We start from the raw sequence: 25,267 nt of genomic DNA on the forward strand, positions 1-25,267 counted from the left end.
AGTGACAATATTATCAGACATGAATGGAATTACTTTGCGGTACAAAACGCCACAGTATTTTCTTCCCTGGAAAGGTTACTTATGGAGTCCTGTAACTAGTGGTGCTCCCCAGGGGTCTGTGCTGGGTCCAGTCATGTTCAACATATTCATCACTGACCTGGATGATGGGATAGAGTGTAACCTCAGCAAGTTTGCTGATGATGCCAAGCTGGGAGGAGTGGCCGATACACCAGAAGGCTGTGCTGCCATCCAACGAGACCTGGACAGGCTGGAGAGCTGGGCCGAGGGGAATCTCATGAAATTCAACAAGAGCAAGTGCAAGGTCCTGCACCTGGGGAGGAACAACCCCACGCACCAGTACAGGCTGGGGGCTGAACTACTGGAAAGCGGCTCTGTTGAGAGGGAGCTGGGAGTGCTGGTGGACAGCAAGTTGAGCCTGAGCCAGCAACGTGCCCTTGTGGCCAAGAAGGCCAACGGTATCCTGGTGTGCATTAAAAGGAGTGTGGGCAGCAGACTGAGAGAGGTCATCCTCCCCCTCTACTCTGCCCTAGTGAGACCACATTTGGAGTACTGTGTCCAGTTCTGGGCCCCCCAGTTTAACAAGGACAGGAAACTGCCTGAGCAAGTCCAGCAGAGAGCTACCAGGATGATCAGGGGACTGGAGCATCTCCCTTATGAGGAAATGCTGAGAGACCTGGGTTTGTTCAGCCTGGAGAAGAGAAGACTGAGGGGGGATCTCATCAATGCTTATAAATATCTAAAGGGTGGGTGTCAGGATGATGGGACTGGGCTCTTTTCAGTAGTGCCCAATGACAGGCCAAGGGGCGACGGGCACAAGTTGGAACACGGGAAGTTCCACTTAAAAGTAAGAAGAAACTCCTTCCCTGTGCGGGTGCCAGAGCAGCGGAACAGGCTGCCCAGGGAGGGTGTGGAGTCCCTTCCCTGGAGACATTCAAAACCTGCCTAGACGTGTTCCTGTGCCCCCTGCTCTGGGTGTGCCTGCTCAAGCAGGGGGGTTGGATGAGGTGATCTCCAGAGGTCCCTTCCAACCCCCACCATTCTGTGATTCTGTGATTCTTTGAGTCATAAATTTTGCCAACTTGATCAAGTCTGTAAATGCAGAGGTTCAGCAGTCCTCTGCATCTCTGCTACTTTCTGAGTTACTGATTTCTTACTGTAACAGCCCATGTCTTTGGCTCTTCAGGGTCATCACTCTGCACTCGCACTCCTGTTCCCTCACTTCAGGTGCTTTTTAGAATTTCTTGCAGGTCCTCACTAGTCATTCCCCCTGTGGAATGCTAGTAAAAGTAAAGCTGCTAGTAAAGCTTGTTATTAACAAGGTATCTCCCTTAATTTTCATCTCACTGGGTATTATCTGTGCAGGATCACTAGGCTTCTTGGGTTTAATGTTATGTGGGATGTCTTATTTGCTATTGATTAGGCTTTTTCAGCAAGGATTCTCAGCCTTTGACTTCTCACTTTCAGTTTGTTAACAGCCTGTTGCAATCAGCCTTCTAGCTTCTCTATGGAGAATAACTGAGTTAAAACATTTCTGAAATGTTTGCTGTCTTTTTGAATAATGAATTGAACTTTAATATATTTAATACAAAATAGTAATAAATTACAATTGCACAATTTCTTACAGAGTTTTTATTAAGATCAAAACTTATTTGTTCAGACTAGATTTATATAAATAAATCACAGTACATTTTTACCTGTTTTTAGAAGATTGTAATACATATAAAATTAAGAAATTTTTTGTCCCTCAAACCATCACTGCGAAAGGAATCATGCATTATTTCTACTAAACGAACAAAATGCCCACCTAATTGAGAGAGCCTTGGTATAGGTATGGCTCTGCTCTCCAAAATTAGACATGAAACACAGAGATACCAGGACTATTTATTGAACAAGAAATAATAAAGCATAGTACAAAGTTCATGTGTTATTAAAAACAAAAGTATACCAAAACAACACACCTCTCTTCACATACCTTTGCAACTGATATTAAAAATGACAGCTGGCCAGCATGCAACTGAGTAAAACATTCCAGTTTTACAATGACTATGTTTGAGCAAAAGAAGGAGGAACTAAAAAACCCAGACAAAACAAACAAACAAACAGCCCAGATGCTTACAAATCCTCATGTCATCTTCCCCTCTGTGCCATGTACGCTGTGTTCGGTCAGCAGTTGAGGTATGTCCTGGTGATACCTTTCCTGAACAGTGTCCATCACGGCCATCTGGATTAGTGCACTTTACGGACCTTCAAGGAGATGGAGGTCCTTTCAGAGAACTGCAGGACCCTGGAGAACTTCCAGCTGTAGTTCCTTGCCCAACCCACTGTATTAGAAATTAACTGTAAAGGCAGCTCTTGAAACTATTCGGCTCTGAATGTGCAGTGCCCTTACAAGATCATTCACACCTCGCGCAGCTGGGTTCACATATTGTAAGGCTGTCACTTCAGAACAGAGTTATGGTCTCAAGCAAGGCCTTGCACTAATTACAGCAAGAATCAAGGTGACTCTATTCAAAGTCTGTCCTGCTGCCATTTTTCCCAGCACAGAGGGCTTCTATTAAATTCTACAGTATTACGGATTACTTTCTCTACATGCTTTTTTCCTTGTAGATAAGAAAGCCATTGTTTTCCCACTTGATACTGAGATGTAATCATTTGACAATGCACTGTTCTAAAGGGAAGAAAGGATTTAATTGATGACCCTTCAGGTTGAGTCACCTAGTCTAATTTTTTTCACTTCTTTCTGTTCAAACAAAATGCATAAAGTAATTTCAAATAGATTTCTAATTGGGTGAAGCAAAATTTTCAACCGAATTTCCAGTCCTTTTTCTCCTTTCCTGTTTATTTTTTGTTACTTTTCAACTAAAAGAGAGTTTGCAGGTTTTTTTTTTTTTCAATAGCAAATAGGTCCCCTCAGTGCTCTAATGTTGCCAAGTGATAAACATGTATTTGTACCTTTGATTTTGTGTGCTCATGTTAATACAGCTACATGTCATGTTTGGTGTTTAAAAACACACAAATGAAACCAAACCAAACCAAAAAACAAAGAACAAAAACAACAACAAAAAAAAAACCCAACAACTATCCCCTCAAGAAGGGGGGGGACTAAAATAACCTCTTATTTCTCATTCTTTTGTGTTACTCTCTGCTGTCAGCTCACTTTGTATTGAATCAGCAGTTCCCCTGCTGATAGTTAAATTGGACCTCTATGTAACAAATTTCTCACATGTACTGCTTTGCTGTTTTATGGATCCACTGGCATAGAAAGCTGAAGTGTCTGGTAGTCCCTGCTTCCCCGGATTGAGATGCATGTGTGTTTGTCCACTGCCAGGATTATTTACAGGGGAAAATGAAACCAAAGAGAACAGAGAGGTTTTCAATATCTTGTGATTCCAGTGGAAACAGATAAAGAAATATTTGAGCACTCAACTGCAGAAGGTTTGTGCTGTGAGTATTTTGGCATGGGATATCACACAACTGCCCATTACACTCTGCCTCAGTGTCAATAGCTTGGAAGGCTTTCCCATTGACACTCACTGCTTTTTCATAAAGCAACATTTGAAATTGTGACTTGTTATGGAAAACTAAAAGTAACAGTTTAATAGCACATTGTTAATGAGTGAAGTGGGATTAAAATCTTGCTGAGATGCATTTCTAAGGGATTTCCTTTTCTGTTTTAGAATTTCAATACCTGTCATACAGTATAATTATGCATTCACAAGAAATAAGAAAACAAATGAGGGTTGCAGATTGAAATTATTCTTGTGAGCCTTCTACTAATTTACCTCTGAGAATCATAGTTCAGAAAAGAAAGACTGAACAGTGTTGGGATCATAGTTTTCTCTGGGTTTCCAGCTGATTTGGTAGCAGTAGATCCTCTGTTCCTTCTAATGTGCTGTTGTGTTATGGTGCTACAGTCCAAAGACAGCAGCAGTGTACTGGCCCACCAGAACCGTAACATGAAAATATTTCAGGTCTAGGGAATAGCATTGGTTAAGTGGAGTATGAAGGTGAAGAGTGAAGTATCCAAATATAGAAAATAGGTATCATTCCACATATGCACTGCTATGATAAGGCAGATATTTGTAAAATGCACATAGTAATGTCACAGCCTGAGTAACAGTTTGCAAGTCATGAGTGCACAAGAATTAGGAGATTTTAATAGAACACTATATTTTCTTCCTCATCCCTAAGTCTTTGAGGTGCACAGGATCCCTCTTTAAATGCTCACTGAACAGAAATTTCTTACTTTTTTTTTTTTGTAAGAGAACTGTGATCAAAATCATTCTCTTCATGCTAGACCCTTGAGCATTAAATAAACTCAACATGGTAATAAAATAAATATCACTGGCAATTATAATGATACTGCTTTTCAGCTGATGCCCCTTTGAGCTGTATGTTTTGTTCTTCTGGAAATGCCCAGTTCCCATCTGAAATTTTGCTTGGACAGGTTTTGAAGAGTTGTTTACTTTGCCAGGGGTATCCTTGTGTGTGGTAGCTGTATTGACCTATGGCTGTGCCATGAGATTTTTGCAAACCACCGTACTTACAGAACTTCTGCTTTATAGCTGCAGCACACATTTACAACAGATCCAAGATTTCCTGCAAGTGCCAAACTGTGCTTTACCCATTAGCAATTCTGATTTTCTGGAATATCCTCAATTGATAGGTTATAAAAGTAATTTTTCAGATTTGGATCAACATTTCAAATATTTTCTTCAATTCATGCATGCATATTTGTGTCAGCAAAACTGCAAACCCAAAATGCTTGGTGAGCATTCAACGCATACAAGATACGAAGCAATGTGTGTGCACATAAACTTATCTGAACTGTATGTAAAGAGACGGGGTCCCTATCTGTAAGTACGTAGCAGGCAACTAGATTATATAAAATACCCATACTTTGCATTTGCATTTTAAAAATAAAAATTCCCATGTAAAAACGTGAATAAAATTCTCTCTAGAAAAGTTTGAAGGAAGGGAGAGCTCCATGCATGGCTAAATAAGTGGCAAAAATCTATCCCAGGGGCCCTTGTTCTGGGACGCAGATTTCATTATGTGCAGGAGTTCAGTGCTTTGATTTTTTTTTTTTTAATGGTCAGACTTTGTCAGCATTTACAATATACCATCATGTAAGATAGCCCTGTTAATTCTACTACAAATAAAGAAAGTCTTCATAGGCACTATATATTTGGAACAGCATTTTAAAATGACTCTGTGAGTGTGAGTGTGTGCATGTGCACGCACGTGTGTGCTTGTGTGTATGATAGAGCATAGCCACCTGTGATGAGCTTCCAACTTTTTGCAGTGTCACGGACACAACTTAGAAATCTTGACTGGAAAATCATCTACAAAGGTTGAGGGCTAACAGCCTCTGTGTTATACAGATGGCTATCTTCTTTCTAAAAGAACATACTGTCATTACAAATACCATATATATCTTGTTCTCACCCAACAGAACTTTATTTCAGATTTGAAGGGTTTCTGCAAAGAACCATATTGATTTGTTTTTGTGTAAGGTGAAAGGAGGCACCAACTGAGACTGAGGATGCTACTTGTCATCAAAAAATAAATGTCTGATGACAATCATTCTTGATAAAAAAATATTTAGAAAGCTATATTTTCATGATACTGCACCTTTTTTGCAAATACAAGAACCATATTTGTTGCTGTTCCCAATACTTGTTGGTTTTCATTGCTATCAGGTTGCTTGTAAAACCTGGGTTATTCTAATGAACAGAAATTATGACTTGAACTTGGGTAATGCTTACGACCATACAAATAATCTAACAGTAGCAATAGTGTCAGCTGGAGAATTAATGCTACAAGTGGATAACATTACGCTACATGAAACCAATAGCTCTTCACACAGTAGAAGACTGAGGGTCCTATTCAGCAAATATTCAGGGTCCTATGGCTGTGGCCACAGAGGTTCCAGAAGCTCTCGCTGAGTCTAATCCTGATTCAGGAACCAAAATGATATGCTGTGTATATATTTCTCTGCACAGCCTGGATGCGCTGGACACCCTCCCCCACTTGATTCCTGGGAAGGAAAAAAATATGTCTCTGTTTAGCTCAGTGATGTGAAAAGCAATCCACAGTAATGAAATCTAAAGAAGTTAGCCAGGCATGTATGAAAAGAACAGGATGCCTGTAAAAAGGGAAGAGTTGTCAAAACCTAATTGTGGGCTCTGGCTGCAATAAAACTTATCAAAGAGGGAAGACAGGTTGAATATAAGGGTGTAGACAACTTCTGCTAAGAGACACTTCTTGTATTCTGGGAAATAGTAACCATTACACTACTCCTCATGTGCTTTGTCAAGACATTCCTATCAATGTTTGACTACAGCTGAGAGCTCGGTGATGTGTTTTCTAAACCCAGCTCCCAAATGCCCAGGTAGGCATTTCAAGTGTGGCACTTCAGCCAGTACCTAGCTTGTCGTTGAGGGCACAAAGATATAGACAGGGCTCCCCCACTTTGCTTGATCTTCTTTCACAGCATACTTGTATTTTGGCAGCACCCATGCTCTGAAAAGGCATGGTACATTCCCACTGCAACAGAGCCTGTGAGCACTCAAAAGTCTCCCTGTTGCAGTTGTGCTGCTGTGGTCTCCAGGCACCAGTAAATGTAGTTGTTTATGGAGACAGGGCAAGACTGTGGTATTTTTGCCATTTTGGACAATCTTTCTATTGCCTGGCAATTGTTTATGGAACTGCCTAGGCTTAGTGCTTATAACCAAGTGGGTAAAGTCCTCAGCTGCATTCTAGTAACATGGCTGCACTCTGATGCATAAAGTATAGGCACAGAGGCTGCGAACTCCCTGCCTCAGCATACTAGGTGCTTATGGCATTGCTCATGTCTTGATATGAATAGGATGGTCTTTCCTGTCTTTCAGCATCTGGGGGAACACTGGCTGTTCATAAACACAGTAGTTTCTTTTGACTGGGATTGCCAGTCTTCACTGACTTTAGCCAGTGATAACAACAATAAAAGTAAGTCATGGTAACTCTTAGGAAGCAATTTAGTTAGATCTTTGATGAATTTTTGTGTCTCATGAATCAGGATTAGCATTCCCTGTACTGGGGAGAGGATTAGACAGAGGGATTAAAAGGACATCTTTACCCCACTGGACTCTGTGGAATAGCCCCTGAGGATATGGCTAAGAAAGAGTTCAACAGGAATGCCAAATTTCTGCTGAATAGGTTAAAAGGGTGAGGAAGCCTCTTCGGCAGCCATCCAAGCGCAGAAGACCTGCATAACATTTCTGCTGAATAGGGCCCTAAAGAAAAAAAACAAAACAAAACAAAACAAAAAAACATAGGAACCTTGAAAAGCTTTTCTGATTGTGTGGCTTCTTATCAACGCCTCAGATCTCCAGAGACACTTAAACATTTTTTTTCAGTGCAGTTAGGCATCCCTTGAGATGTGCAAGTGGCATGGGTGATATATTCTTACAAGAGAAGAAGTCAGATTAGGTTGTTATACATAAAAAAAATAGGTCTTGGTTGTTCTGTAAACAAGGTCCATTTCTTTATATCGATCATCAATGAAAGTTACCCAAGATCCTACTTAAAAAACAAAACCAAACCCTTATTCCTGTGTATAACGTTTGGTGTTTTCATGTATATATTAAAGACATTAATTACTTTCCATTCCCCTAAAATTGAAAGGCGCAGGCTTAACTTGCAAGTTATGTTTGACTTTTCACATCTGTGTTTCCAAGCGGTTTTCTAGGATTTGGTGCGTGCATGTGGATCTTGGTTTTGCTCATAAAATTTTATCCAAATTCTAATGCCATATGGAAGAATTTTCACAATTATAGTAATAGGGAAGCAAGAAATAAGTCTTACCTCTGCAAGAGGATGCCAGTGAGCAATGGGTTTCCGAGGGTATGAGAGCATTTCGTTCCAGTGGTCACGACCTAGACTTTCTGCATCGTTGCCTACTTGACATACTCCAATGACCTCATTGTGACCTACACTGTGAAAATGTTCCATAATATTTTTTTTCTTAAAATTTTACCTTTAGAACCATACCATATACATATTTCATTAGAAACATTAATCACAGATTTTTAGAACTAATTCTTGCCTGAAAAATGTAATGAGCTATAAAATACATAGGTTTGCTCTTTACATTTCCCACTAATCACAATAATTTAGTATTTTTCCCATTATAGCATACACTGTGTGTCTGTGTGCATTCTTTGCATTAAGAATGTAAAAAGTTCTTTGCCTGTGTTCTGTAATTAATTGCAAATACAAGTGAACTCTAGGTCACAATTTTAGAAATGGAGGTGTGTGTCTAAGGAGTTAGTGTAATTGTACACAAACAGAACATCAGTGTGTGGACTGTCTGATTATATGTTCAGCTATTTCAGTTCTGGTAAACATATATGCAACTTAGTTATGTCAGTTATGGATGCAATTCTGTATTTTAAGATTTAGAAAGGAAATCTGCCTGGCAATACAAGGAATTTTAGTCTTCTACCAAAGTCAACATGACATTAATTTCCCATTTATTGGGAATAAATAATAACTGTGTTTCTGGATGCAAATGTACTGTGCACAGTTTTATAAGCCAATAGATGATGTTATTTTACAGCTACAGGTATCTCACCGGTCATAATCCATAACAGCTATCGACAAGTTAATTTGGTCAATGTTTTCTGGAGGGACGTCAAAGACTATGGCTTCATTGTAAACGGGATTAAGGGTATTCCTCTTGGTGGAAGTTTTTCTTTTCTTTAGTCGCCTTCCTTCACACATTAAAGAAACCTTCACGTAGGGATCTGTGTGAATCATAAGAACAACGTTGGTTTTTTCTTTTGCTGTTTTTAAGCAAACATAAATGGAAAGTGAAGGGTGCAGCCTTCTTGTCTGCCCATACCTGCTTGCAGAATTAGTCACCTAGACCTGACTGGAATTTGAGCTTTATTACCATGGAATGCCTGGAAGGCAGTGGAGCTTTGAAAGCTTTACCTGGTTGACTGCTTATAATGAACAATTCAGGATCAAGAAGCTTCTTGTTGTGTACCGACTTCTTGAAGGGTATTAAAATATCCACTGAACCGTGTTATACATGACTGTTTTATACAACAGCCTGTGTATCAGCCTATTTATAACAGCCTAATTACTTGTACAGATTTGTAGGACAGACAGAAGATGACAATATTTTACACAGTGGGATTTACTGATGTATGGTTAAATATAATTCAAAGCGTAACAATTAGTGGCTTGTGTTTCTCAAGAGAATTATAATTGTTTTTAAAACCCTGACTGTAGTAAAAAAAGCTATTTCTTTGTAGCTCCTTTCTGGGAGCTCTACAACTCCCTGCTGTTATTTAGGAGTCATCTAAGAACTCTTATTTACATTAGTTTCTTGTTTTCATCATCAAATTTTGAAAGGGTTGCTGAAAGGAGTCTGGGATGATCACTGTTTTGTCCATATGCCAGCAACAGCAGAATTGGCTCAGTGGCTCTTGGAGACTGTCAGAGAGGGCTGGTCTGCCTCTGTGCCACAGCCATAACAAATAGTCTGCTGTACAAACAAATTCCCAGTGCTGTGAACACAGTTTGGCCAGCTTGTGCTATTCTGAATCACAGTGGCTTTAGAAATAATAATCTTGCTGACTTTTTAAAAGCAGATTATTTTAAACTGTTGGTTGCAACAGAACAAACAAAAATATATTATCTACTTCTCAGAAACTTCTGTACTCAAGTAACTCAAGAGCTCAAGGGCTTGTAATTCAAATAACTCAAGTGACTCAAGTATAAGAACCCTCTTCTGAAAAATCATTCTGGGAATTGACAGTGCTGAGTTCTGTGACTCAGGAGGGAAATGGGACAGAAATCCACATTGAGCATTAAATTCATTCCTACCTGATGCTCCTGTGATATCCATTGCCTTTAAATTTCTTGCCTTTATTATTGTAATAGTTAGTCTGCCAGCTGTTGGAAGGTAGCAGAGTGAAAACATCAGGTCACCAAGATCCACATTATCCTGTTCCAAGGAAAGACAGACAATGTGAAGCAGAACAATTTTCCCTAGCCATAACAGGAGCTAAAGGTAAAATATACCGTTGGGGATGTGAAGATATGCATGCAAAAGCTGCATTCTCATTGTGAAACATATCCGAAAAAACAGACATTTCTGCGTACAGTGCTGAAGTCACTACGTTGTTGCTAGGCCACTTAAGTTCTCAAGTGTAAATGTGGTTCTAGTTTCTAGCACTCAGTCCTTTGAGATGAAACACATTTCAGTGATGAAGTACAGTATATGCACTGGGATACCTTTGTTATGTCTTTTGTTTTGTGGTGATTTGTGTGTACCATTGACAAGTTGAAACACATCGCTCTGCCTTTCCTTCTGGTCTGCAGGGTACCCATAGAGACATTCACAGAAAGAGCGTTGGTTGGGCAGGGCAAAGTTTCATGCAGCTCTCAAGCTTGCATAAACTCAGGTGTGATAGGGGTGAAGTCAGTATGGTAATGGGGCAGTCTCCACCAGAAGTAGAGTGAGGACGTTACCTCATGTGCCTTGCGCAGGCAGGTGAGCTCCCTCAAGTAAGCTTATCCACCTGCTTCATTGATAGAATGATTTGCAACCCTTTCCTGTGTCAATGGCATTAGGGTTTCAGAGAGGTAGAGAAAATGAGCAAAGCCTGTTTGCAGTTACAAAGCGTCTGTTTGGTTTTTTAAAAAAAGGAAATCCAGCTCTTTTATAAAACATATAGTGAATAAAGGATTGTCTTGAACAATTTCTGGGATTTGATTTGCATTTTTTTTCTGACTGAGCAATGAACTGGTACTTTTATAGACCTATCTCCTGTAACCTAATATTTAATCCTTGACTGAAAAAAGTTATCCTGTCCAACAAATTCAAAGCTACATTCTAGGTTTTATAGGGAAGGGAAATACATCTGTTGTGGAATATGTGTATCTTGCCCACTTAGCTTTGTGCAATAGCTTCTTTCCCAGGTTGGCTCCTTCTGTCAGTCCCTAAAAAATGAAGGGTGGTGGATGACATAGAAGGTGAGTGAAAATACCTTGAAACAGAGCCTAACAGGTTAGTGTTTGTCTCTGAGCTAGCTGCTGTGTAGACCGATGCTAAGAGCCTATGCAGTCACTTTACGTAGTTTCATGGGTTAGCAGGGGAAACATGCAGGACAGAAAGAATCTGTAAACAGAGTTGTAGAAAAATGTTATATTGGAAGGGATTTCTAGAGATTACTTGATCTAAACCCTTGCCTAAGAGAGGCACCTTTGCTTTAGTTCTTCTCAGCTCATGCAAGGGAAAAAAAAATATCATGTACATTCATTCAGAAACAGGCCCTTTCCTTGTGCTGTTATAGGAGAGAGCTGCTGTCAAAGAAGGAAAAAGCTGATATATAGGCCCTTTGTCAGCAATAACTAACTTTTAGCCCTGACTTAACTTCATCAACTATCATCTTTTCCATTCTAAATATCAGTGTTTCATGGTAGCTGTAAAGCTAATAAAGGCTGTGACAATATCAAGATAGCTGACATGACTCACCCTGTTTAGAGTCTCATGATGGATCATAACTTGGAAGCAGACCTGCTGCAACAAACTGTGTCACTGACTCACTTTGTGGGAGGATCAAAGTGCTGTTTGAGAAGGTGAAGCTGCAAGAAGTCCTACAGGCTAAAGTGATGTCAGCACATCCAGGAGAACTTTCTCTTGGCTAACACCTGCACTTAACATTACAGGAAGCATAATTGATTCTGAAATTTTGCCAGTGGTCAGCTGGAGCTTGATACCTATAACCTGGGGAACAGGAAGCAAAGATTTCACTTATCCTTCCCATTGTGAGGAAGAAAAAATTCCAGAATTTAAGCATTTAACTTCCCCATCTCTGAGGTGCTGAGATTTGTAGCTGTGGAATTCTCGCTCATGCTGCTAACCATACAACTTTGGGGGAAGCAGAATTTCATAAGCCATTTAAAGAAATTATAGTATCCCTCTGCATAAATGAACTCACTAGGAAATAAGAGATCGTGTGTGTTGAATGCAGTGTCAGGAATTATGCCATAATATACTTATCCACAGACTTTGTCTTGTCTTTGAAAAGTAATCTTCGTCTACGCTGTGATGTATTTTTAAGTAAATGCTACAATGACAAAAGTACTCTGTTACTCTGTAACTTTTCCAAAAATTGCACTGGGCTTTATACAGAAAAACACTGTTAAACTGGAAACAGAGCCTGCAACTTCTTCGGTCTTTTCCAGTTCTAGAAGTTGTAGGTGTTGTAGCAATAGATCACCGATGATTGTGAGATTCAGTCTGTTTGTAAGCCAACACTAGTAGTAATCTAACCAAGTCTAACCAGTCTGAGAATGTAATTGAAGGAAATCTTGCAGGGAGAAGCAGGAAAGAGACAAACATTTTGACATGCAAATCCTTCTCTGAGCCTGAAGAAGCAGCCCTGTTTTCTCACCCTTTTGTTTTGATTTGTAGGGAATTAACTACTGCCCCATAATACTGGTTACTTGTAAATCTTTTCTCAGTCTTGGAAAGATAGATTTTCTAACTGAGTGAGCCTTTCCCAGTGCACTGGCTATTCCACCCTGCTTACCCCTATTTTCTGTAACCAAAGGGCAACGGTTTTAACTGTTCCAAACATTGTAAATTTTGCTGTTGGGCCTTCCAGGTTTAACTTAAGGAGGGGATGTTCCTCAAAGAGTACCACAAACTGTGGCTGCACCACAGAATCTGCATGTATGTGTTCATCTGCCTGGGTAACTGCAGCGGAACAGGCACCATGCACTGACTGGAGATCAGTGGTGCCACAGGCATGACTGTTACATCCAGCAGACACTGGCCCTTACTGTAAATTCAGTTTGTTAATAGAACCAAGGTCAACGTAACAGAGCACAGAGAGGATTATTGCACATCTTCACTAGCTTAAAATCACTGAGCCACATGGCTTAAGCCATGGATTGTCACTAAAGGTGTACTGTATTATCAAGAAATAGCTTTAAGGAACAGAATTAATGAGCAAAGAGCATCTTCTGCAAGGATTATGCTTCTGTTTGAATTGAGTACTTAGATGTTACTATGTATGCTTGAGAAATTGTGGTGATATAAATATTACACTGCCAGAGGCATTTTTAAATTCCAGCTTAGGAAAAGATTTCATGATATTGTAGGTTATCAAGTAATGTATTTTGTACATTCCCAATTTGTGTCTAACTTTATTTAGTGTGGTAGTAATACCACACTGTGCAAGTTAAAGCGCAACCAGGACAGCCTTAACATAACCAGACTAAAAGGCTGGTTAATACTAATAATTTAAAAGAAAATATTCAATAGATAATTAAATTACAGTAATAATTTTTTTTATACGAGTATGGCCTATATTATTTTTATTTTGGTCCTGTTCAGCAGGAAGGATATTATAAGAACTGAACAATTATGCTGTAATAAACAAACCTGAGGTCCAAGCTCCTCTCCCATTGTCCTCAAAAATTGTCCACGATCAGAGGAAGAAAGCACTGCCTCCATTATTAATCTATAACCTGCTTATTCTTATATTCTAAAAGAGGCGGAATAAGACTGGCATCTGCTTTGCTCTTCCAGTGCCTCAGGCTTCAGCTTCAGGCTTGGGGTGATGGCTGAGTGCCTTGATGTTGTTAGCTGTGCCTTACAATGAGCCACACAACCTGTCTGATGTCTGTTTCTGATAATCCTGCCTAAATTTGCCTCTGAGCCCATGCTCTGTTAATGTAGTCCTTTATTCAACAGGGCAAGAGTACAAAGTTTCTTCCTTAAAAAATTGCCCAGCGTTACCTGGGGAAGTTAGATGTTTTCAGTACTGGGTAAGCAGTCAGCTGGAGAGTTCAAACCAGAGGTGTAAATCACAAGGTTTGTCTGAAAGCTGTATCTTTACAAAGGGAATGAATCTCTTACTGGAACCTCAAGATAAATACGACCCTTTCATTGATCTTAGGACACAGAAATAAACTCTCTCACATTATGCTTCCTCTTTGTTCCATTTCTGGTGGCAATATTTGATATATCATCAAATCCATATTATTTGAATAATTTCCAGTGGCTTCTACTGAAAGGTTTACTATTCCTGTTTTTCCAAGAAAACATTTCTCGTTTCCCCCCTGTAAAACTAACAAAGTGATAATATATCTTTTAAAATGCTGAATTCCAACAGTAATGTTAATCACTTGTTAGTCTATAGTCACACAGTATTTGTAGATTTTAAAATTATTAATTTCATTAGAGATTAGCCTGCAGGATAAATCACTCCCTAGTACTGTGTCAACAGCTCCATGCTGGTGTTTAGGTGAGTATAACTCAGCATATTAAACAGGGAGACGTGTAATCTTACAGAAGACTGCGATGATGGGCCCTTTAATGGCTTCACCTTTGATTCCTTGGAGGCTGCAGTAAGAAGCTCAGGGTGGATCAAACCTTCCCAGTGAAAGCTGTAAGATACCTGGTAGTTAGGGAGTTTCTGACAAATGGGGATGACATTTGGGATCAGATTTCTCCTCTCCCTTCTCATAATACATTTGGGTGCAGAGACTAGGTGTGTAAAATCAGGCAAAACAGGCAGCAAGGGATGGAAGGAAATAAGACAAATTATAGGTTACAACTTCTGCTTTTGCCTCTGGTCTAGGAGAAGATATGCTGTCCTTGAGTTAGGCAATCCTAAGTTTTGAGCCCATTTCTTAAGAAACTTGTGTTTTGTATTTCTGGAGCAGACAAGCTGTGATAGGCATGCTATCACGCAGTGCTTGTGCCACTCTAATTAAAGCATATGTCTCAATTATACCAGGTTCCTCCATTCCCCATCTATAAAAAGACAGACAGTACTTTTTTTACTTTTCTGGTATGTTGCAAAAATAATGCTAATTATGGATTGTGAGGTGTTCAGATGTATTTTTATGCATCTTATCAACTTACCATAAATGGGAGTGCTTACAGGCACCGATGCCCTTGCTTATTTCTTTTAAAATTGCTAAGTGTTGAAAGAAGTTTTCAAGGCACTAAAATGAAGTGATTTTAGAAAATCTAAAATCAAGTTATTTTAGAGATTTTATAAATTCTTATTGCTACGTCAGAGCTGTACAGCTCAGGCAGTGGTAACTTTGCATACTACCTCCTCTAGCAGCTATACATGTCTCTGCAAAGGTCACTGGAAAAGAGAAAAATAGCAGAGGTTTCATGAAATGAGATATCATTTGAGCTTCTGAAGCACAGAAAGGATTGATTACCAGTATTTAATTAAACTCTCTTTTTTTCTGTCCTACCTGAGGAACATTAGTTATATTTAAACAAAAAAATCTTCCTAGTTATTTCATAATCTTTATTGGAATTAATGGGATTATACTTCTGTAATGCAAGATGAATTCTACTGTACATCATTTTAATATTAGATAATGTCGGGGTTTGAATTTTGCAGGAATTTATTTTAGAGAAGGTTCACTCTGCTAAGATGAGGATAATTTAAGTATACCAGCTAAATGTGCTAAGTCTAAATGAATTTAAAACACTTTAAGAAGTGCTATCTGCTCTTTGGGATGTACATTTATTAAATTGTTCATCTGTGTTGAAAATTCTTGATTCAGATTTGAGAGAGCTAAGACATTAATTCAGTTCAGGTACATGTCCAGGACACAAATATGCAAATACCATATTAAACAAATCTGGGACTCTAATCTGTTTGGGAATGATTGTAGATCTAAAGTATCTAACATGATAAACTCATAAAGTTAGCTCTACATTTTTCATTATTTCATCAAAGAATTATTGTGTTATATGTATGAGAAAAGTATATAAAGAAAAACTCTTTAGAAATGTTTTATTTTAATGGAAATTTGCACGTGACTAGAAGAGTGCCAGCTGCCTTCTCATTACATGTTTTAAGATGAATAGAGAAGATATGACTAGAAAATTCTATTTTCATTACATCTTAAATCAAATAAATGAACTCTAGTAAAGCAGGCATTTATTAATGCCTCAATCAAACTATGTCTACAGAGATACGATTAAGTAAAGTTTGTGGAAAATGGGAATGGCCTATCTTTTACAATTATTCTTTCAATACATCAATGTCAGGCTATTTTTCATGTTTTAAGTTAATTTGCAAATTGTATTATTTTCTCAGTGTGAATCCATTTTTTGCATTTCAGTGTCTTTATTTCTTTTATTAATGGTTTTCTTTGAAAATGAAAGCAAATAAGTAAAGAAGCTTTTAGAGCTAGGAATGTGAAAATTAGTCTGATTTCCATTACTAGGAAAGAACATCCCTAGTACTCTCTCCATGGGCTTGCTACCATTTGCTACTTAGCACACATCGATAAAAATGCTGGAACTGAGAGATTCTTGCATGACTAATAGTGAAAAGTATCATCAGCTGAAGAATCTAAGCAAAAAAGCCTTACAAGGGGGAATGGAAGCACTTAGGCCAGCCAGCCATCAGAAGGTGTTTCGTGTTCCAATTTAAAAAAAAAAGTCCTCTGACAGCTAAGTTCAACTTCAACTTTGCTGCTTAACTAAGTATGTAGGTTGATTTTTCTCTATTAAGATTTATATTGGGGAGGAGCGGCTGGACAGCTGCCTGGAGGAAAAGGACCTGGGGGTGCTGGTTGACAGCCGCCTGAACACGAGCCAGCAGTGTGCCCAGGCGGCCGAGAAGGCCAACGGCATCCTGGCTTGTATCAGGAACAGTGTGGCCAGCAGGAGCGGGGAGGTGATCGTATCCCTGTACTCGGCACTGGTGAGGCCGCACCTCGAGTATTGTGTTCAGTTTTGGGCCCCTCAGTACAAGAAGGACATTGAGGTGCTGGAGCGTGTCCAGAGAAGGGCAACGAAGCTGGTGAAGGGTCTGGAGAGCAGGTCTTGTGAGGAGTGGCTGAGGGAGCTGGGGGTGTTTAGTCCAGAGAAGAGGAGGCTGAGGGGAGACCTTATTGCTCTCTACAACTACCTGAGAGGAGGCTGTAGTGAGGTGGGTGTTGGTCTCTTCTCCCAGGTCACTAGCAATAGAACAAGAGGAAACGGGTTCAAGCTGCGTCAGGGGAGGTTTAGATTGGCTATTAGGAAGAATTTCTTTACTGACAGAGTGGCCAGGCATTGGAACAGGCTGCCCAGAGAGGTGGTAGAGTCTCCATCCCTGGAGGTATTTAAAAGAAGGGTAGATGTGGTGCTTGAGGATATGGTTTAGTGGTGGACTTTGCAGTAATAGGTTAGCGGTTGGACTCGATGATCTTAAGGGTCTTTTCCAACCTTAATGATTCTATGATTCTAATGCCAAGACGATATCACAACAGAGTTTCTATTACCTTTTCTCTTAGGTAGCCTGGAGCACCTTATAGACAGGCAGATGCCTTGCCTGACAGACAAATTCTGAATACCACAACTTTGTGCTGTACCTTGTAGGGACTGAAAGAAGTAGGGATCCTTCCTGGAGACTGGGTGGTAGAGAGCCACTATGAATATCAGTTCAGGGAGTGTACGTTCTTATTTTAACTTACTCATAGTTTTGCCTGGCATCTTGGCAACTTCTATATAAAGACAGTATCAAAAGTAAAGCATCCAGCAGATAGCATATCCTCCATCTCTGCTTCAGAGCCTGGAGATCTTTTGATGTAGGTTTTGGTTTTTTTTTCTCTCCTGTTTCTATAATCCTTGTGTCATGACTACTTTTCTTTAAGGCAGATCAGTCCACATAAGAAGGATCCTTGAGACATTACTCTGTGTTGTGCCAGTCAGTCAAGATATCTTAGAATGCGGGTGGCTGGAGTCAAAGGATAAGCCTTTCACCTTCACAGATGTTTCACAACAACCCAGTTAATATCTTTGAGAGGAACATACTCATATCTTGCTCTTGCCACAATGTCCCCCGTAAGTCAAGGACAGAGACCTTTTCCTGTAGGCAGTCAATGTACCTATCTCTCTAAGTACCCAACATCTCCATTGTCATAATTTATATCCTATAAATAGGATGGCAGTGATTAACTGAAACTGCCTGTCCAATTGGTTAGCTGTATATTGCCCTCAGTTATATGAATGCATTTACAGAATATATTTGTTCTTACTGAGTCCCTTAAGATGTTATTGATAAATTGTTCCGTAATAAGAACCTTACTTTAAAACAGCCTCCATTCAGTAAACATAACCTTCATACACATACTTATTTTTAAACATATGCTTAAATCCTATAGACTTTACTGGCTTTGAATCCTTTATGTAGATTTTCAATTCCCAACAAATAAAGTGCTTTGCTGAATCTGGGACTAAGAATTAATCTAATGAATTATCCCCTAGCTATTAAAATAGAGATAATGTCTTAATTTGTTCCAAACTAAACTGATGAACTGAGGGATAATCTGAATTGAGTTAATGAAAATTAGCAGAGACAGGATTGGAAAAGCTGGGGTTCTGTTTATGTGTGTGTGGCCATGTCAGAAACTGATTCCACAGGAAAAACAGAAATGAGGAATTCTGAAAATTAAACTTCTGTAGAAAGTTAACGTAATTAATTTTTAACTTTCTTGTCAGTTACTAAGAAAAGGAAAGAGTGTGTACACAGAGTTGTTTCTGAAGGCTTCCTAGATGGCATTGTTGGTCAGAGAAAGAAGTTGTTAACTGAAGTTTAGAGTTTCTCCTTGCACATTAAACTGTTCTTCTGAAAAGTATTTTGTTTTCTTGAATTGCTATTGCTGCATGCAACTTTTCTATGACTTGTCACTTTCTCCAAAATACAAAGTTCATTATAGATTTAATAATGCAAAAAACTCTGCCCTGACCCCTCTTTTCGAGGCATTGCAGGCTGCCTTTTATCGTTTTGGTTCTTACTGGGAGGCAGGGGTTGCGTGTGTATGTAGGGAGGGGAGGATAGGAAACACTAGAGACCTAGAAAAGATCCTTGTATCTTCCTAATCTAATACTTAAAAATTAAAACATCATAACCTTGAACATCATGTTCAGTTTTGGGCCCCTCAGTACAAGAAAGACATCGAGGTGCTGGAGTGTGTCCAGAGAAGGGCAACGAAGCTGGTGAAGGGTCTGGAGAGCAGGTCTTGTGAGGAGTGGCTGAGGGAGCTGGGGGTGTTTAGTCTGGAGGAGGCTGAGGGGAGACCTTATCGCTCTCTACAACTACCTGAAAGGAGGTTGTAGCGAGGTGGGTGTTGGTCTCTTCTCCCAGGTCACTAGCAATAGAACAAGAGGAAACGGGTTCAAGCTGCATCAGGGGCGGTTTAGATTGGCTATTAGGAAGAATTTCTTTACTGACAGAGTGGCCAGGCATTGGAACAGGCTGCCCAGAGAGGTGGTAGAGTCACCATCCCTGGAGGTATTTAAAAGACGTGTGGATGTGGCACTTCAGGGCATGGTTTAGGAGAAATGGTAGTGTTGGATTGACAGTTGGACTTGATGATCCTAGAGGTCTTTTCCAACCTTAATGATTCTATGATTCTATAACCTGTAAGATATGAGTTTACAAGTGAGGTGCTGTGGACAGATTTCTTCCTCTTCTTCCAGTATATCCCACTTCAGTGTATCTCACTCACCTTGTCAGCGTTTACAGGTTGGCTACCTTTGGTATTTTGCTTCAAAAGTCTTTTGAAAGGCAAGCCTCTTGAGGGTGGGTTTGATTTCACAATTGTAAAGCTTTAAAGGAGAGTACCTTAGCACAGAGCTGACTCAAACCTTTCTCTCTGCAGAGAAGGCAGTAATGCTTTAGAAATGTTGACAAGCTTGGGAACAGCAATGAAATGTAAATTGTTCTTTATAGGAATAGAGGTTTGGAGGGCAACTGTTGTCTCAAAAGGAAATGTAAGGGAGAGCTTCAACTGGGAAACATAGAGTTTTGATGTTAGGTGAAGATGGTAAAAATTGAAGGTAAGCAGGTCAAGCAGGCAGGGGATGCCTCAGAGAGGGAAGTTTCCCATAACAATCAAGAAGTGTAATCTGGAAAAATGGGCAGTAGTTTCCCTAAGTGAGGACCATGAATATCCATCAGTATCTGTCATGTCAAACCCAATAATTTTTCAACAGGCTGTAACTGATTTGGATTAGAACTCAACTTTTTTTTTCTGAAATACTGAGATTGAAAAAACAAAGAAAACCAGAGGTTAATGGCATTATAGTGCACAGTATCTTACAACATAATCTAATATGGGTGGGCCAACATTGCTGACTTAAAAGAAAACTCTTGATGAACATCATGCAAGACGGAAAGAGATGAGAAAATAAACCCTCATGGTTTCAAGGCTAAATGCTGGTTTGTTGTAAGGAGGGGAGGTTAAATTACATGGTAAGTGTTCACTATCTGTAGACAAACGTGAGCTTGAAGAAAATGAGGCAGCAAATCCATTCTAGCACATAAAATTATTTCTTCCATTAATTATTTGCCAGTTACCTCTTACTTCCATTCTGACATAAGTTGAAAGTAATGTTTAATTATCTCAATATCTCACTAATAATGAAAATCTCAAATACATCCAAGAAAAATTGCAAGGGAGGAAACTGGTTTTAAAAATAAGTTAACTAATCAAAATATTTTAATCCAAAATGTCTTGCCTGTTAATATTTTTTTCCTAGTGTGTTAAAATGAAAATGTCAGTTTGAACTAAATCTGTATGCAAATTAATGGATTGGCCTTTCACTCTACCTTGAGTTACAGTGGCTGCGTGTGAACTTACAGCTCCACTAAAATATCAGAAGATGCTCTACCTTCTATCCCCACGCAGTTATCTGTTGGTGTACAGGGACTGAAAGCAGGCAGTGTGTCAGGGCCCTGAGGGCACTAACAGGCCTTGCTAGCCCTGTCCACCCCCAGGGCCTCCCCCACCCCATCCATGGCCCGGGTCCCCATTTCAGCCCAGCCCGCGGCTGCTGGTCCCTGCCCCAGTGACACCGTAGGGTGCAGGTCTCCAGCTCCTCACATGGGTGTGGGCCCACATCCCAGCCTGGCCTGGCCTGTCCCCAGGGGGCTGGCTGATGCCGGGGGCTGCCCTGCTGTTCCTCAGCTTGCCCCGCTCCCTGGCTGGGGTGGTGGGACAGGTCCTGCCTGGCGAGGTCCTGCCCAGCAGCACCAGGGTCCTGCACTGCTCCTGGCATCCCAGCCCCAGGGACCAGCCAGCCCCTGTGCCCCGACAGTTGTAATTAAGGATAAAGTCTTGCAGAGCAGCCATTCTGTAAAAAAAACCCCTAATATAGACATGCTGCTGAAATGAGATGAAATTAAAGCTTTGGGCCCTGCTAACAGTTCCTCACCTTTCCTTAGCAATGAATGTCATTCTCAGTGCTTGCATTTTTTTGTTGTGTAAAGCAGCCTTTAATATTGTGAATTCTGAGCACATCATTCTGAAAAGGAGAGAAACTAAGTATCTGGTTAGTGCTGAAAAAAGATGGAGAGTCACAGTATCAGGGAAAAAAAAAGATGTTCTTTCCAGTCTGCATAAGCACCTGAAGTGTTTTGTAGACTTATTCATTATACTTATATTAGGTGTTCTTTGCTGATTTCTTTTCTACTCAGGCTTAGCACAGGTTGTATGCAAAATGGGTAATACAGAAAGGCCATTTTTATACATCTGAATCTACTTTTACTCTAAGTAGAAGTTTGTTTACAGTTTTGTTTTTGAAGAAGTTGATATGAAAAAGAGAACAATCCAAATAATATAGTGTGCTTGAAAACTAGAAAGCTAATGTCAAACTTTGTGTTGCAGTAGCATGCCTTTCTTGCCATTCCAGAGCCTTTCTCTGAGATATATTTAAATTTAAAAAAAAAAAATCAAATATGTTTTGTTGGGTTTTAGCCATCTCCTGCCTAATTCCATCCCAGATCTATTCAGTAGAGAAGGTATGGTGGCCTGCTATACACGTATCTGTATTGTGCCCTGGGAAGGCCAGGAGGGGATCACTGTGCTCAGGGCTCTAGTGTAATGAATACAGAAGCTGGAGAAGCACATGTGCATTGTTCATTGCAAACAGGCAGTAAATAAGCACTTTGCCCCTAAATTTTGACCACTTGAATATAATGGGCTCCTTCCACAGACCACTAAAATAACTATTAGTGGACTGTGTATTGCCATTAATCCAAACTCTGTCTAATAATTTTAAAATTCTTGTGATATCTGGAAATCAAATCCAAGTTCAATGAAAACCCTGGTGCGCCCTTTCTCTCTCTTTTTCTGATCCTTTTTGACTTCTCATCCTGTCAAAAATAATAAAACAATAATTACCTCCATTTATAAGGTATAGCTAAGGCAGACTTTTCAAAGGTAATGTTTTCTATGTGCATCTCCCTTTAAATTTGGTCCCCATTTAGTAGTTGGGGAAAGAAGCATGGGTTTATGAATCTATTTCTCCCTCTTTTTTTTTTTTTTTTTTTGAGTTACACAGACATTTTCTTCACCATGATTTAGAGTAAAGTTATTTTTTCTCTCAAATAGATACCTTTCCTGAGTTTCCTTGTCATTTTTCAAGAGAAGGATCAAGTACCTTTCCACTCAAGTTTCTCCATGTGTTTTGTTTCTCTAGAGACAATTCTGTCCTGTCATGTCATGCATCCCCGCAGCTGAGGAACTACTGAGCACAATTCACATTTTTGTGGCAAAAGTAGCTTTTTTTCTAGTGCTCCCTGATTTTGAAATCCTCTTACCTGTGAAATTGACTTGGTTACTAGTAAGTGGTTTAAGTAAATACAAAAAATTGGCTTGTGCTTTGTCACCTGTATAAGCAATAACACTGGTGCCCTGCCAGACTCAAATGCACCATCCACAGAAAGTATCAATATAAGAGAAGTGGTGAAAAGGGATCATTATGGCTTAAAAAGATGTCTGAGAGCATTCCACGTAACCTTCCATTACACTGAAAACACAACTAAATTTCACAACATGCGTTTTAATAGTAACACTTTTCTATAAAATTACCCACTTTTAACCATTGTAAAGCAATTTCCATAGAGGTTTCATTTACTTCTTACTGATTTATTTAAATGGGTCATATAGAAAAGAAAATCACTGCAAATTTCAAAGCAAAAGAGCCAAGGTAAAGAGACTACTTCACTGCTAGCAATATTCTGTTAATGGATTGGGTGAAAAGGTGTGCAGTTGTACTACTTTCATTGTCCTTGCAGAGCAATTCCATCTTAATTGCAAATTAAATGGAAGAAGAATACAATCATGGATGCTAAGGTTAATCCTACAAAACAGGATTAAAAATGTCAAAATAGACAAAACCCCTAAATCTTCAATACTGCAAAATTGTCTCATTTTATGCCTTAGAATCTCTCTGGTTTTCAAGTACAAAAGGAATTAGAATAATAGAGGGAGGGAGGAAGAATGAGAATGACAATAAAATTAATGATAACAAGCCAGCGCCATTACAGAAGTGTGAAAAAGAGGACTCCTTTCAGCCTTTCTCAAATCAAGCTGCAAAGAAAACGTCACATTTGAATCAGGAGGGTGTTTGGGTGTTTGGTGCTTCTTTTTGTGAGGTGGGGGGGAACACGGGAGAGAAGGGAGGCTCTTCTGCTTCCTCCCAGAGATGCTACTGACAGTTTCATAACAGACTGCTACACAAAATTTCCTGACTATGTAACATGCCGATATGCTGTTGGTGTATAACCCTCTCAGGGCAAACCTCCCTGCTTCACCTCCTGAATCAATGCTGTGGAATCTGCGGTAATCTAGCAACAAGGGGTTACTTATACCACTTCTCTTAGCCAATGCCAGGAACATTTCAGTATTTCTCAGTCTTAGCTGCTGATGCTGCCCAAAAGCTCATGCAAATCCAGCTACCCTCTTTTCTTTGGAGACAGTTCTGGACTATCGCCATTAGGACACTTAGGCTACCCAGATGTGGTGAAGAATTTATGCTGTTGCTGTGTATCATTCACCTACCTTGCAAACAAATAGAATTCCTTAATCGTGAAGCTGTTAAGCAGTTTCCCGATCCAGCACTACACCTACTTTGAAGCTGTACAAAGAAACCAGCTTTGAAATAAAACTAAAGACTGTGGGAAGGCTAAAGAAAGGGGAAAGAAGACGACAGAAGTCCATGTTAGAAAATGCAGACTCTGAAATGAAGTGTATCATCCAGGTGTCTACAGCGTAAGCAGGGGAAGATGTGATTGTGTAAAGTGTGATAACAGTTCTTTTTCTGTAATACTTGTTCTCTATCAGATATGCTCATGCCTCCCTATTATATTTAGATGTGTACTGCAGGCAATTTTAGGACTACTTTAGCGAGCATGTTTTCTCTCTTAAGGAATGCGCAGAGGATAGTGTAAGATATGAGATAAAGAGAGCACTAAATATAGACATGCCTTAGTGTTTTAAGTCTATAAAAGCAACTCAACAGAAATTCCTCCTCTTGGAAGACTTTTCTTCTAACTTGTTTTACTTTACATGTGCTACATGTGAAATGTACCTAGAGAGGAAAATTATTTTTTCCTGTGGCTCATTTTACCCTCTTTCTGAGGGCATCATGTGCATTTGTGTGAGGTGAGTCTGGTGAGCTGCCCAGACTTTTACCTGGTTATGTTTATATTCAGAATAACTAGTGTTATTAAGTACATACTAGCCTATGGGTAGGAAAAAGTGTTGCATTTTTAGAAAGTCTGTGAATGATTTAGTAAACAGTTATCTCACGGTCACTTAGATGCCTTCTCAAAGTTTCAGGTTAGTTGCTTATTATTTAAATAATTTGAAAGTTTTGAAGAAATCAAAGGTGTAAATTGACTTGTCCTAAATGGTGAGTTCACTTTGGAACTCTTTGTTACTCTGAGAACGATAAATGACTTTGGTTTACTCAGTTTGGCACCTTAAAAGGGCCTGACTTCAATTTTTTTGAAGGAAGTATGATTTTGAAAGAATTTAGTGTAGTTATCTCTGACCATCCTGACTCATAACTTTTGAAGCAAGACTGTCTGAAAATAAGGATAGTATCCTTGTTTCTTCTGCTGCTTTAGCACTGAAAGATTTCCTGTAATAAATGTTCTTTGAGAAGAACAAGAGAGTGGCTGGATGGGGCTGAAGAGAATGAGCATCTATTGCTGTATCTACTGGTTTGTTTTTTAAAAAAATCTATATTTTGTCAAAAAAAGTATTATGGTTATAGATAGCATAAAAAGCTTTTTATATGTTGTTTTACAATGAAATCTTTGTGATGAATGAAGTGTTTCTCATGGCTTTCCCAAGAATGCTGACACTCTATATACTGAGTAAAGTGAAGAATTTGGAAAAGGAGCTGCCAAATGAGAAA

At 39.5% G+C, this 25,267-nt stretch overlaps 1 protein-coding gene and 1 long non-coding RNA gene across 10 annotated transcripts in view; one reads left to right on the top strand and one right to left on the bottom strand.

The window, feature by feature from the left end:
• LOC135313513 (uncharacterized) overlaps positions 1–25,267 on the top strand; it is a 252,953-nt gene that overhangs the window by 94,136 nt on the left and 133,550 nt on the right. The gene's annotated exons all lie outside the window — the stretch shown is intronic.
• SYT9 (synaptotagmin 9) overlaps positions 1,628–25,267 on the bottom strand; it is a 70,708-nt gene continuing 47,068 nt past the window's right edge. Inside the window, exons 4-8 of one of the 4 annotated variants that reach the window (XM_064452781.1) lie at positions 9,901–10,021; positions 8,639–8,810; positions 7,870–7,999; positions 7,142–7,298; positions 5,972–6,061 (exon numbers count right to left, since the gene is read on the bottom strand). In XM_064452781.1, coding sequence (XP_064308851.1) covers positions 7,191–7,298; positions 7,870–7,999; positions 8,639–8,810; positions 9,901–10,021 — 531 coding nt within the window. In that variant the 3' untranslated portion in view covers positions 5,972–6,061; positions 7,142–7,190. Of the gene's footprint in view, positions 6,062–7,141; positions 7,299–7,869; positions 8,000–8,638; positions 8,811–9,900; positions 10,022–25,267 lie in introns of those variants that run through there. The other 3 variants (XM_064452782.1, XM_064452783.1, XM_064452784.1) reach the window with 3 other exon arrangements.

The sequence above is a fragment of the Phalacrocorax carbo genome, chromosome 5, assembly GCF_963921805.1.
Source record: "Phalacrocorax carbo chromosome 5, bPhaCar2.1, whole genome shotgun sequence".
NCBI classification, from domain to species: Eukaryota; Metazoa; Chordata; class Aves; order Suliformes; family Phalacrocoracidae; genus Phalacrocorax; species Phalacrocorax carbo.